Source organism: Zootoca vivipara, chromosome 17 (assembly GCF_963506605.1).
Source record: "Zootoca vivipara chromosome 17, rZooViv1.1, whole genome shotgun sequence".
NCBI classification, from domain to species: Eukaryota; Metazoa; Chordata; class Lepidosauria; order Squamata; family Lacertidae; genus Zootoca; species Zootoca vivipara.
Genome location: NC_083292.1, coordinates 23267865 through 23282576, shown reverse-complemented (window position 1 = coordinate 23282576; position 14712 = coordinate 23267865). Strand labels below are relative to the sequence as shown.

The following is a 14712-nucleotide window of genomic DNA, read 5'->3' as shown; positions in this document are numbered from 1 at the left end:
CCAAGGGTGCTCACCCTCTGTTCCTCCATGGCACCTTGCTGCACCCATCTAGATCTGGAGACCATGTTGAATAATCGCCCTCCTCTGCCCCAAAGCACATTTCTGTTTTGTGAACCGTGGCAGGTGGGTGAGGCTACCCACCTGTCAATCGCCTGATGTCGTTGTGACATCATATGATCGACTGGTGGGGGTTGTCCTGTCTACCTGGCAAAAGTTTTCATTGGAAACCAGCTGCTAAAAGGGGTGGGTGGGAGGGTGGGGGAGTCAGCCTTGCTCCAGGGAAGAAACTGAAGCTCACTTCAAGCTCCTGACTGCTCCTTTGTAGCCACTTAGGTGCCTGTCTCACATTTGATGGCAGGTGAGGGGCAGGTGGCTGTGGCTTGCAAGGAATTGTGTTGCAAGGCCAAATCTGGCCTGCGGGGTAGAGGTTCCCCACCCCTGCCTTAAGGCGACCCTAAATTCGGAGGGAGCTCGGTAAAGATCTACCATAAACGCCAATGGACAGCCAAACAGGAGTTCTGTCTTTTGGAGCTGCAGAAGCGGAAGCTGTAGACCGGACAGCAGGTGAGAAGCTGGAGAGAAGGGGGCTTTTCTAAGCCTCTGCTGTGATCAGGTCTCTGGTGACCTGGAAGGCACCAACGAGGGCCCCCAGCTGAATCTTCTCGCTTGTCCCTGCAGCCAGGCGGTGCCTGAAAAGGAGAGGGTGGTAGGATGAGTCTTCCTACTGGCCAGTTGTATTTTCAAAGCGGCAGGCAGATGTACAAGAAAACAGCGGGATGCTAAAGCAGTTTTTGGTTGGAGGGGGGAGCTGGTTAAGGACAAGCCTGTTAATAGCAGCTCACCCAGGACCTTGCCAATTCGTACAGTGAGGAAGAGCGCATGCAGGGTTCTAGCCCTCATAGGGCAGAGAAAATATTTAATAAATGCAACTTCACCCACGTCTTCCAGAAACTGCCCACTGCTAACGTTGCATGTTTGTATATACCCCTTAAGTTTACAACTGGAAAACAGTTGATTGGTGCTTTTAAGTTTAAGCAAGCCATGCCTATTTTACCCTAAAACACTTTATTAAAAAGAAAGAAGGGGGGAAGGGAGTTCTGGGCTTGGGGAAAATGAGTTTAGGGCTTTGAACACTAATGGGAATGTATGCAATATTCTGGGTCACAGCTCAAGAGCAGCTACCCCCACCCTCCGTCCCCGCCTGCCAGAGATGACGGTTTTATGGTCCAGTGACACTCACTCAACATCCGCCATCTTTATCAGCAACTGGATTCGTACAGATGATGGGAAGTCAACTGGAGGGCAAAAGAAAAGGCAATCACTGACATTTTCCAAAAGAAGCTTGCAAAACTCTCTAGCCTGCTGACAGCCGGCAGAAGATGGCCGTATTTCTGCGCTGGACTTGGAAGAATGGTGGCGGGGGGCTCGCTTTCTATGCTGGCCGTTCAGGTCCTCATCCACCACCCCATTCACTTGCCTGTGAGCTATTATTTGCCACCTATAGCTACTAGGCTAGTGGTTAAACACAAGCCTGATTTATTGGTGATCATAATTTAAATCTCGCGCAGGAGAATGCAGGCCTGCGAATATGGCTTTCAACGCTCAGTTATTTGATTTCTTTCTTATACTGATTTTTTCCTCCAAGGGGCTCAAGGTGTGTGTACATGCTTCTTCCCACTCTGTATTTTACCCTCACAACAACCCTGGGAGGTAGGCTAGGCTGTGAGGCAATGACTGGCCCAAGGTCACCCAGTGAGCTTCAACGTCTCAGTGGGGATTCGAACCCTGGTCTCTCAGCTCCTAGTCAAACACACTAACCCAGAGCTTTCCCAACTTTTCATGTTGGCGACACGCTTTTTTAGACATGCATAATTTTGTGACACAGAAATTCAGTTTTACTAGCAAACCGGAGGTTAAACCAACCCTTTCCCACCCCCGGAAGGAGCACGGGGAGCATTCACACACCGACACACTGCAGCTGACACGCTAACGCAGTTTGGAAAGCCCTGTGAGCATTACATCACAATGCTTCTAAGTCAGGCATAGGCAACCTTGGCTCTCCAGATGTTTTGGAACTACAACTCCCATGATCCCTAGCTAACAGGGCCAGTGGTCAGGGATCATGGGAGTTGTAGTTCCAAAACATCTGGAGAGCCAAGGTTGCCTATGCCTGTTCTAAGTTCTCATTTAGGACCACTTTGCTGGGAAAAGGTGCTACCTTCTTAAGGTCTCTCTCTGCCAAATACAGGACCTGCACACATGTGCAGACAGCACAGTCACACGCAGAGATGTTCCCCTTTCATCAGGATCTACAGTGGCAGTACCACAACAGAGCTACTGGGGGTGCTCAGCAGTCACGGTTTCAGCACCCTGAACCACTTGGCTTTCTTGGATCAGCCTCTCCAATCTGTGTCAGAACATAGAGAAAGCCTCCAACCCCCAAGTGGTTTTTTTTTTTTTTTACCTCGGTGGACAAACAAGTGGATTTCTGTCAGGATGTCCTGAAGAGCTAAACCCTTCAACGTTTTCAGCTCCATGATATCTGGGCAGTGTGTCAAGGAAAGGTACTGTCAGGGTAGGAGTCATCAACAAAGCAGTAGCTCACCTGAAGCCAGTGAAGTTAACCCTTTATTCAAGGAAACAACACATCTCAGGTCTAGAGCAGTGTTTCCTAACCTTGTGCCTCCAGATGTTTTGGGACTACAACTCCCATCATCCCTAGCTAGCAAGACCAGTGGTCAGGAATGATGGGAATTGTAGTCCGATAACATCTGGAGGCACAAGGTTGGGAAACACTGGTCTAGAGGTCTCGGCAACTCTTTCTAGGTCTTCCACCAATGAAGCTTTTGCGAGGATTGAAGGTCCTTGCTTTCCCAGTGTACACCAGGACTCATCCTCTCCAGGGTCTTTCCCACACAGTCTCGGGCGGCGTCTGCACACAACCAACTTCTGCTCTGCCCATTTCATTTCTCAGAGTTCTTTGAGACCAGAGGGGAGACGAGCTGCTTGCAGCAGGAGGGGGAGGCCCCATGGCTTCTTAAGCAGCCTGCCTCCACTCTGCCTCTTCACCACCCTCCACTTCAGCCTCAGAGTCTGAACTGCTCTCTGGCTCAGCTTCTTCCTGTTCACTAAACCCTGTTGCCTCTTCAGCTTCTAACATCTCCTCCTCCCAGTCGGCTGCTGCTTCTCCCTCTGATCTCTCAACGTCCCAATCCCCTGGCCCTCAGCCTTCTTCTCTTGGGGGTTCCCCGGCTGGTGTCTCTCACCACTCCTCTGCATCCTGCAAGTCCACGACGGGTACATTCTATAGAACGGATGCAATTCACTACCCGGATCCCTGCTTACTGAACTGGAGTGCCCACGGAAAACCCAGATCTGAAAGCCCCCAAGGGGGGGACCAGTGCAGCTGGAGAAGGAAAGGGCAGACAAACACAACAGCCCATGTCAGGAATATAGGACACTTGTTTATGTCCAGTGCTTTGCAGGTGGGTTTCCGCTCGGCATGGGGTTCAAAGGATACTGCGATAGGCGGTGGTGAAATCTTGGTTCAGCATCCAATCGAGGATGTTGGCAATGTCAGACTTGAGCGGCTGCCCCGTGCAGGTGTAGACTGTCTCCTCGGTCACCTTTCCAAAGGCCATGGATGTGCTCTGGCAGGGAAAGAGAAGAGAAACTGTTGTGCAGCAAAAGAACAAAGGCATTGACACCGGCAACCAAAGCTGATTCAGCCTCCGCTTTTAAGACCAGGGCAGGGGAAGCTGTGGCCCTCCAGAGGCTTCTGCACTCCAATTCCCGCCATTCCTGACCACTGACGGCTAAGGTGAAACTGCTGGATCAGGCCAATGGTCCATCTAGTCCAGCATCCTGTTCTCACGGGTGGCCAACCAGATGCCTGTGGGAAACTGGCAAGCAGGATTCGAACACAAGAGGCCGCTCCCCTCCTGGGGCTTCCAGCAACTGGTGTTCAGAATAATTTACTGCCTCCAACTATGGAGGTGTGTTTGCCACACACTCTTCGTTAGGTGGGCTAGTGAATCTGTGTCAATACAAAATGCTGTTAAGAACTAGGAGGAATCTGGCAACTCCAGTTGAGAGGGAGGGAGGGAGGGAGCTAGATGCTACTTGGGAGGGTGGGGAGAGGCACCAACTGGGCGCTGCATCCAAGGGGTGAAGGAGGAAGCAGGCGGCTGCAGATGAAGTCATGGCTCTAAAAAGAAACGATGAGCCTCTATCACAGGCTGCTGCAAAACAAAAGAGGCTGCTGCAAAGATGCAGGGGAGTTGCAGGGCAGGCACTGATCTGCAAACCCTCAGGCCCATTTTCACCTTTCGCTGACTCCTCTTCACATATTGTCACAGGGCAGTGTGTATTTTGAATTCAGAGAGCCATATGCTATTTCCAGAGAGAGTATAATGCATTTGATGTTGCGCATGGGCACACACACACACACACATGAACGGAACTGTGGGTTTCAGAAGCTACTATATCCTGGGTAAAATCACTGGTCTATCTAGTTCACTTTTGTCTACACTGACTGGCAGTGGTTCTCCATGGTTTCAGAACGGACCTTAGAATCATAGAATGATAGAGTTGGAAGAGACCACAAGGGCCATCCAGTCCAACCCCCTGCCAAGCAGGAAACACCATCAAAGCATTCCTGACAGATGGCTGTCAAGCCTCTGCTTAAAGACCTCCAAAGAAGGAGACTCCACCACACTCCTTGGCAGCAAATTCCACTGCCGAACAGCTCTTACTGTCAGGAAGTTCTTCCTAATGTTTAGGTGGAATTTTCTTTCTTGTAGTTTGAATCCGTTGCTCCGTGTCCGCTTTTCTGGAGCAGCAGAAAACAACCTTTCTCCCTCCTCTATATGACATCCTTTTATATATTTGAACATGGTTATCATATCACCCCTTAACCTTCTCTTCTCCAGGCTAAACATACCCAGCTCCCTAAGCCGTTCCTCATAAGGCATCGTTTCCAGGCCTTTGACCATTTTGGTTGCCCTCTTCTGGACACGTTCCAGCTTGTCAGTATCCTTCTTGAACTGTGGTGCCCAGAACTGGACACAGTACTCCAGGTGAGGTCTGACCAGAGCAGAATACAGTGGTACTATTACTTCCCTTGATCTAGATGCTATACTCCTATTGATGCAGCCCAGAATTGCATTGGCTTTTTTAGCTGCTGCATCACACTGCTGACTCATGTCAAGTTTGTGGTCTACCAAGACTCCTAGATCCTTTTCACATGTACTGCTCTCAAGCCAGGTGTCTCCCATCCTGTATTTGTGCCTTTCATTTTTTTTTGCCCAAGTGTAGTACTTTACATTTCTCCTTGTTAAAATTCATCTTGTTTGCTTTGGCCCAGTTGTCTAATCTGTTAAGGTCATTCTGAAGTGTGATCCTGTCCTCTGGGGTGTTAGCCACCCCTCCCTTCTCCCAGGCCAAGCTGGAGATGCTTAAAGCAGATGATCTGCTACTGAGCTATAGCTGTTCTCCTAAAGGAAACCTATAAACCTTCCAGTAGCACCTTAGAAACCAACAAAGTTTGTCATAGGTATGAGCTTTCGTGTGCATGCACACTTCTTCAGATACACACGGAAGCTCATACCTATGGCAAACTTAAGTTGGTCGCAAAGGTGCTACTGGAATGAATTTTTTTATTTTTTGTTTCGACTACGTCAGACCAACACGGCTACCTACCTGTAAATAAACCAAAGTTTCTAGTTCTCATGGTTCCAAAGAAAGAGTTGAATTAAGTAGGAACATAGAAAGCTCTTATAACCAGCCATAACATTGCTCCATCGAGCTCAGTATCATCTCCATTGACTGTCAGCCACTCTGCAGGGTTTTCAGACATCGGAGTCTTTCCCAGTCTAAACCTGGAGATGCCACACACTGAACCTGGGACCATTTGCATGGAAAGCAGGTGCTCTACCAATAAGCCAAGGTCCTCCACCTCCAAATTCCACTGCTGGGGACAAACAATAGGAGGGGGATGCACAGCACAGCCGTTTTCTTTACACCCTGCTTTAGCTTTCCCAGAAGCAACTGTCTGGCCACTGGGTGAAAACACACCAGGAGCTGGCAAACCTTTGGCTCAATCCAGCAGGACTCGTTCTTCTGAGAGCAGGGTATTGATCTGATGGCTGGCTCTTTACGGTTTGCCGAAACCATACGTACCTGTAAGATGTTCAGAGACCTGCGCATATCGCCATTGGAAAGCGTCACCAGGGCTTTCATCCCATCCTCGCTTACATCAACTCTGAAAGAAAAAAGGACAGAATAAATCAGCAGGAAAGGGAACTTTTCCCAGCCTGAGGGCCACAATGCTTTCTGGGCAACCTTCTGAGGGCCACACGCTGGTGGTGGGCAGGGGCAAAAGCAGAAGGAGCAAGGAACGTAGGGGGAGAGCTGAAAAAAAGCCAAAGTATTTCACTTCTGGCAACCAAGGCATACCTTCGGCTTCAGATAGTAGATGAGTCTAAAAAGCACGGGACAGAAATTTTCACTGCCCTCTAGTGGCTATTACTTATTTTGATAAGTACAGTGATGCCTCTCAAGACAAATTTAATTTGTTCCACGAGTCAATTCGTTTTGCAAAAAATTTGTCTTGCGAATTGCGGTTTCCCATAGGAATGCATTGAAATTTCTTTTTTTGCCCATAGGAACACATTAATTAAATTTCAATGCATTCCTATGGGAAACCACGGTTCGCAAGATGAATTTTTCGCAAAACGAATTCGTCTTGCAAGGTGCCACTGTAATGTATTTAGCGTTAACTCCTAGGAGGCTTAGCTAAGAGGCTTAGTTTGGTCACAATCGACTATACATCTCCAGAGTTAATGCTAAATACATTACTTCTGGTAAATGAGCCACCATGGTGGCTAGAGGGTCATGAAAATTTGTGCCCCAAGCTTTTTAGACTCATCTACCCATGTACTATCTGAAACCAAAGTGGCACATTGGTTGCCAGATGTACTTTTTCCCCAGCTCTCCCAGCCCACTAATGTGAATTCTACCTTTGTACAGAAGGCTAATTTCTACAAACACACCATCTGGGCAAGCAAGAGGCATTATCAAGAATTCAAGGACACATTCCAGACAGGCAAAAACTCTCAAGGAGGGTGTGGAGCAGGGCTGGGAAGGGGCATGGCTGCAGAGGCAGCTATGGTCGGCTCTCTCTCTCTTTCTCTCTCTCTCTCTCTTTGTGTGTGTGTGTGTGTGTGTGTGTGTGTAGCCTCAAGGGTCAGAGAAGGAAAGGACTTTCTGGTCCCCTCCAACCTCGCAGTTCCTCAAAACTAAATCAATACACATGAGATATCGGAGCTGTAATCAAGTACTCTAGGGCTGATGTTCCCAACACTAGATTGACGGTTCCAACATTTGCACAAAACAAAAGACGCTTGCCAGGCACAGTCCAAGGGGAAGAGCCACAATGCCCCCCCCAGCTGCGCTTTTTTACTCACTCCTCCTCCTCGATGACGTGCTGCAGCCGAGGAACCATGAGCTCAGGAGTCAGGGGCCCAAAGCGGAATCTGGTGCACCTGGACTGCAGGGCTGGGATTATCTTGGAAAGGTAGTTGCAGATTAGGCAAAACCTGGTGTTCTCGGTGAACTTCTCTATCACTGGAGAGGTGGTGCAAAGAATTGGGAAGAGAGATGAGCCCACGCGAGGCTGAAGCAGGGACAGAGGCCTAACTGAATGCAGTTAAGGCTGAGAACATAGGAAGCTGCCTTAGACCAAAGTCAGACCACCGATCCATCGAGCTCAGTATTGTCTACATGGACTGGCAGCAGCTCCCCAGGGTTCCAGGTAGGATGTTTCCAGCCCTACCTGGAGACGCCGTTGGGGACTGAACCTGGGACCTTCTGCATACAAAAGATGCTCTTCCCCTGCACTGCGCTTTGTTGCTTAATTGCAGTTCCCATCGTTCCTGACTGCTGACATGGTAACTGGGGCAGACAGGAGTTGTCGTACAACTTCTGGAGTGCCGCAGGTTCCTCATCCCTACCCTGCAACCGGCTTGTTCGCATGTTACACTGAACACAGGTGCTCCACATTTAGGAGAACCTTACACTGACTGGCAGAGGCTCTTCAGGGGGCCAAACAGGAGCGCAACCTGGAGATGCTGCAGAACAGCCTTAGGAACTGCTACCCTCGTGAGCTCGCTGTACCTGCAACACTGTGACTCCCCCCAGCACAAGGTAAACTTACCGCGCCTGAGGGCATTCTGGGCATCCTGCGTCATGGCATCTGCTTCATCCAGAATCACCAGCTTAAAGCCTTTCCTAGCAGGAGGGAAGGAGAAGGTGACTGACGTTTGACACAGAACTTCAAGCAAACCACAAAGACACAGATGCAACCCACCTTCAAGAAACAAAAGACGGAGTCAAGCCGGGCAAAGAGGTTTTTCTACTGATACACCTCAGCTTTCAAGCAACATCTTTTGAACAGCCCTGGCTAAACCTTCAGCAGGCGACTGGGACAATGGCTCCGGTAGAAAGTGACGAGCTTAGGTGACAATGTGGCAAGGTGAAGTTAAAAAACACTGCACAGGGTATGCAAAATGCCACCTTTCAGAATCTTTCTGCAACAGACCTGGAGACCAAAGACTCAGGTTGGGGTCTAAGACAGGAGGGGCCAACATGGCGCTTCACAGATCTTTGTGGACTACAAATCCCATCATCCCTGGCCACGGACCAAGATGACTGAGACTGATGGGTGCTGTAGTCCAGCAAGCTCTGCAGAGCATCACATTGGCTGCCCTGCCCTGGCCTTGAAGATTAGCCCAGGAGTAGCTAATCCTGTTCCCTCCAGATGTTGCTTAACTCCAGTTCCCATCAGCCCCAGTCAGCATAGCTAATGCTCAAGGATGACCAGACTGGAAACATCTGGAGGGCACCACGTTGGCAACCACTGGATTAGCTTATTCGAGTCTTTTCAGGGCAAGAAATGGATTTTTCTACTTTGCTGTTATAACTGAAAGATGAACTAGAGCCCTTTTAAGAAGTATTCTCTGTATTGGGTTATACAACCATGCTTCAACGTTCTCCTTTGTAAAAGTTCACATTAATGTTATTTCTATCAACTGTGCAAGTAATTTTGAGTTTTTTACTTACACGGTATTAGGGAGGGGCTTATTATGAAGCCTGTTCTGTCCCAGTTTTAAGATGGGACAGGGCTAAGCTTTTGAATGGAAAATCCTTAAAAACCAGTCTGGAAGCACCCAGTTAAAAGCATTACTTACAAAGTGGTCCAAGTATGTTTTTCTATTCAATTCCACCAGGAACGCCAACCCATGTCACTCCCAGGGGCACTTATTCTATGTTCAATTAAGGCGCATGGTGGCAAGGAGCCCTATGTGCTGGCTGTTAAGGCTGTGGGTGGATTGACCACACTATTTCAAAAGGTTGGGTTTTTTTTGGGGGGGGGGAGAACTTTCAGGAAGGGCTCGGAGGGTCCTTGGCACATACTTAAAGATGCTCCTCGTGCTGGCAAAGTTCAGGATAGGCCCTCGGACAATGTCAATTCCCCTGTCGTCTGAAGCATTGAGCTGAAAAGCGAGGAAAGCGGGATTTAACAAACTAGAAGTAAGGATACAGGGAGGAGGCGGGCAGGAGGAAGCTGTTTTATTATCATATCAAAACAATTAAATAGATGTGAACACCATATAGACGCCATTGCAACCGACTGCGAAACAGCAGGGCTCTCGTCCAATTAATGAAATCTTTGTGGATTTAAAATCATATGAGCGTTAGTCAACTGTTTTGTAGGCAAGAAAAAACCAGTGGTTCTAAAGCAAAAAACAACAACCCATCATTTGTTTTCAGATGATACAGGTATGCAGCAATTCTCTCATGGAGGGTGGGTGACATTTCTGTTTTTGCGTTTTAGTTCAGGGTATCCCAATGTGATCTGTATTGACCTCCTCACCCCAGGAAGGTGTAGGGGGTGAATAAAGACCGGGGGGCGTGTCAAAAAGGGTCTGGGGACAGAGAGGAGTTTGCATGGTACAGTGTGAGAAATAGAATTAGGAGCTATGAGTCTCAGAAATAAAGGGCATGTACAGAGTGTCCCTCCCTTGCCACTAAGAAACTTCCATATCTAATAATTCCACAATTCAATAGTATTCTCAGAACATGCTGTTTTATTGTTTTACCTCCTCCTTTTTCACATTTTGTGATTCTTAGTAATGATGACTGATGATTAATAAATGTTTATAATATATACCGTATATAGATATATATTTCTTGACTTTATTGCATTTACATTCCTAAGAATTTTGGCTGGAGTCAATGACAACTTTATAAGCTCATCAAAGGGTCAATGAACTCAGAAGTTTCGGAAACCCGGTTTTAGTTGAGGAAAGCGCTTTTTAAAATCAGTTAATTAGTGCAGCTCTGCTATGAAGGACTTCCTCTTGCCAGAAAAGATGGAGCGATTCAACCCATTTCTTCTCTTACACTCTCCTATCCTGTAGTTCAGATACAAGTATTTTAAAAATTTGCTTCAACAATGTGTTGTTGTTTAGTCATTTAGTCGTGTCCGACACTTCGTGACCCCATGGACCAGAGCACGCCAGGCACGCCTGTCTTCCACTGCCTCCCGCAGTTTGGTCAGACTTATGTTCAACAATGTATATACCACTTAACACAGTATGTTGTCAGCACTCCTATTTCCTTTGTTACCAAAATTTACAGTGGTACCTTGGTTGTCAAATAGTTTGGAAGATTGTTGGAAGATGAGCAACAAAGAAAAGTATTGTCACTCCTGAGTGGTGGGATAGGGCAGGCTAACAAAATATAAATTGTACAGAGTGATTTCTTCACTTCATCTGCACAGAGAATGGGCACAAGAGTCTAGAGAAGATGATGAGCTCTTTCGGTTACCTTACCTCGAGGACCATTGAGCCAAACGCTTTGTCTTTGTAAAGCTGTTTAGCACAGGCCAAAATGGTGGAAGTCTTGCCAGTCCCTGGAGGCCCATAGAGAAGGAGATGAGGCAGTCGATCTTCACTGATGAACTTCTGAACTGGTAGGAGAGGTGAAAGGACATTTCTGACGCTCAAGGTAACAATTTAAGAATTTAATTTTTATAAGTTGATAGGCATGACACAAGAGGCAAAAGGGACAGGGAGGAAAGAAATAACCCTTAAATCAAGTTAAAATTACCAAACGACCAGGTGGTGAAAGGCCAAACAGCTGTTGGTCCAAGTCACTTGCTATATGAGAGCAAAAGCTTCTGCTTCTGTTTTATTTTATTAATGGAGCTTGTTTGAAATAAACGAAGTTCAAACCATGCCAATACAAGTCAAATCAAGCTGACTTGTTCAAACGAAACATCACTGAGATTAAACAAATATGATTAATCTGAAATGGGTAAGTCTGATCTTTTTGTGGCCATGCCAAAGGATGAGAGGCTTGCAAGGCTTGAGAGGCTCCTGTCACAATAAACTGTGGTTTGTTGTAATGTCCAAAGGCAACAACTGCATTTGCAACGTACTGCAAATAAGGAATACGGATATTACATGCTTTTTCACAGCTCATGCCATATAGTCCTCTTCCTTTCTTGTCACACACTTGTTGTTATCACAATGTGTATCACAAGCTAAACAGTCCTTCTTTACTTTGTTACTTTTCGAGACAGCTTGACTTGGGGATGCTCACTATCAGAAACACCTGCTTTAAGAAGAGAGTATGTGTTTCCCAAAGGCTTTGAGATGATAAATAAAAGTACTGGAAATATGTGATACTTACTGGTACTCAGAATGTCCTGATGAGAAATCAAATCACTTAGTGTCTGAGGTCGGTATTTTTCTACCCTGCCAGTAAAAGATAGAATGCAGATTAAATCCTCTCTAATGTGGTGTAGGCTTGATCTACACATACAGGAGAACATGAGAAGGGCTTTGTTGGATCAGACTAAAGGCCTACCTAGTTCAGCATCCTGTTCTCACAGTGGCCCCCAAGGGCAACAACTCTCCCCACAACTTGCGATTCCCAGCAAATAGAATTCAGGGGCATACTGCCTCTAACAGTGGCCTTGCCAGAATGAAGGGGCCACAGAGTGATGGAATCCAGGACGGCTCAACTTCAGATTTCAAGTTAAGTTTGGAGGTGAGGGTTGTCTACGTTGGGTGGGTGGAGATAGAAATCTTATAAGATGCACACACACAAAACAGACATGGGAAACCTGTGGGCTTCCAGGTGTGGCTGGGCTCTCATCAGTCCCAGGCAGCATGGCCAGTCTCAGGAATGATGGGAGCTCTAGTCCAACCACATCCAGAGGGCCAAATGACGAGAAAATACCTGATGACGAGAAAAAAACAGTTGCCTAAGGCCCTAAGAGATCAAAGGCTGCCTTGCTTGCTTACCACTTTCTACTCACCCCAGCAGAGATTGGCCCTGCGCAGACCTCCCAGACAAGAATCCCCACCCCAGACACTTAGCTTACCACCATGTCAAAATGTGCCATTTTATCCCTTGAAGCTGGCACCTGCCCCCTCATTCTTTGGCACTGCACATATTACTACCTTTTGACACAAGATCCCAAGTGTGGGAACGAAACGAATCCTACAATTTATGACTGCAGTTATTATGTATTCGCACAACACTTTATTCTTATTGTTATTATTATGACCACCACTACCACCAGGAAGAAGGGGTGGTGGGAAGAGAGCACCGTGCTCAACGCTTCCCTGAGCTCCGTGGATGAAGATGCAGCAAGGTGAGCGAGAACACTCTGCACATGCTCTAGGGCACTCTCGGCATGATTTACACAGAACACCCCCAACGGAAAATCCTGGCTTGGGAAAAAGGGTTCCGGAGCGGAGTCCTGGCGCAGAATATGAGCCCCCTGCCCTCCGGAAAAGAAACTGGGGGAGTGGGGGGGGGAACTAATGGCCCCTATCATGCAGCCTCCTAGCAACAGCAGCACACTTCCCGCCCGCCCTTCATCGATTGATATCGCTATACCAGGGCAAGTTCGCATTTCTCCCGGCCACCGTCCTCCCCGCAGGCGCCGCCGTCACCGCCGAGCGCTCCATCACGAACCTTCGCGCCGCTTCACTTCGCCGGCGCCAAAGCGGCCCAACCCCGCCTCTCGCGAGATGTGTAATTTAAAACGAACAGCAAGCGGCAGCACGCGAGACTTCCGCCCCGAGAGGCATCTGCGGCTACGGCTGCCGGGCCGCCTCCCTCCCTCCCTCCCTCCGTGTTGCTAAGGCGCCTCTGCTTCTTCTGGTAACTAAGGGGCGGGGCCTTGCTGCAACCTCTCGGGGAGAGAGAGAGAGAGAGAGAGAGAGAGAGAGCTGCTTCACGGATGGGCACCCATCCCCACCCCCTCCCCGCGATTCACACGCGCACGTGTCACCCCCCCCCCCACACCTCAGAAGCATTTATAATTCCTGGTTAATACATCTGCTTTTTGTTCAGTTTTTGTGTGTTTGGCACCATTAAGAGTGGATACAGTCATATTTATTTTGAAAACCTGGGGAGCTAGCAAAAAACGACAGTCTAAACATCACCTCTTGCTTCGTTCTGTTTTTGTGTGTTTGGCACCAATGACTATAGCTAAGAACACTTTATTGTTAATTATTATTATTATTATTATTATTATTATTATTATTATTATTATTATTATTATTATCTTTAAAAATGGTGGTGGGGAGTTGTTGTTGTTTAGTCGTTTAGTCGTGTCCGACTCTTCGTGACCCCATGGACCATAGCACGCCAGGCACTCCTGTCTTGCACTGCCTCCCGCAATTTGGTCAAACTCATGTTCGTAGCTTTGAGAACACTGTCCAACCATCTTGTCCTCTGTCGTCCCCTTCTCCTAGTGCCCTCAATCTTTCCCAACATCAGGGTCTTTTCCAAGGATTCTTCTCTTCTCATGAGGTGGCCAAAGTATTGGAGCCTCAGCTTCACGATCTGTCCTTCCAGGGAGCACTCAGGGCTGATTTCCTTAAGAATGGATAGGTTCGATCTTCTTGCAGTCCATGGGACTCTCAAGAGTCTCCTCCAGCACCATAATTCAAAAGCATCAATTCTTCGGCGATCAGCCTTCTTTATGGTCCAGCTCTCACTTCCATACATCACTACTGGGAAAACCATAGCTTTAACTATACGGACCTTTGTCGGCAAGGTGATGTCTCTGCTTTTTAAGATGCTGTCTAGGTTTGTCATTGCTTTTCTCCCAAGAAGCAGGCGCCTTTTAATTTCGTGACTGCTGTCACCATCTGCAGTGATCAAGGAGCCCAAGAAAGTAAAATCTCTCACTGCCTCCATTTCTTCCCCTTCTATTTGCCAGGAGGTGATGGGACCAGTGGCCATGATCTTGGTTTTTTTGATGTTGAGCTTCAGACCATATTTTGCGCTCTCCTCTTTCACCCTCATTAAAAGGTTCTTTAATTCCTCCTCGCTTTCTGCCATCAAGGTTGTGTCATCTGCATATCTGAGGTTGTTGATATTTCTTCCGGCAATCTTAATTCCGTCTTGGGATTCATCTAGTCCAGCCTTTCGCATGATGAATTCTGCATATAAGTTAAATAAGCAGGGAGACAATATACAACCTTGTCGTACTCCTTTCCCAATTTTGAACCACTCAGTTGTTCCATATCCAGTTCTAACTGTAGCTTCATGGATCAATGCCTTGTCGTGGCGAAGGGGCTTGAATAACTCAGAGAAGCTATGAGCTATGCCATGCAGGACCAC

General features: G+C 47.6%; 1 protein-coding gene across 3 annotated transcripts; it reads right to left on the bottom strand.

Moving 5' to 3' along the window:
* Nucleotides 1–281: 281 nt before the first annotated feature.
* RFC5 (replication factor C subunit 5) lies at nucleotides 282–13083 on the bottom strand. 3 transcript variants are annotated; one of them, XM_035098471.2, is made up of 11 exons: nucleotides 12976–13083; nucleotides 11758–11822; nucleotides 10896–11032; nucleotides 9475–9554; nucleotides 8216–8289; nucleotides 7467–7626; nucleotides 6181–6262; nucleotides 3521–3650; nucleotides 2465–2542; nucleotides 1241–1295; nucleotides 282–689 (listed from the first exon to the last, which is right to left on the bottom strand). In XM_035098471.2, the coding sequence occupies exons 1-11, from the start codon at nucleotides 13044–13046 to the stop codon at nucleotides 593–595; spliced, it is 1029 nt and encodes a 342-aa protein (XP_034954362.2). In that variant the 5' UTR covers nucleotides 13047–13083; the 3' UTR covers nucleotides 282–592. The 3 variants fall into 3 exon arrangements, with proteins under 3 accessions (XP_034954362.2, XP_060125844.1, XP_060125843.1); XM_060269861.1 differs by lacking the exon at nucleotides 12976–13083 and adding an exon at nucleotides 11935–12931 and having other exon boundaries at nucleotides 10896–11027; XM_060269860.1 differs by lacking the exon at nucleotides 12976–13083 and adding an exon at nucleotides 11935–12931 and having other exon boundaries at nucleotides 283–689.
* Nucleotides 13084–14712: the final 1629 nt, after the last annotated feature.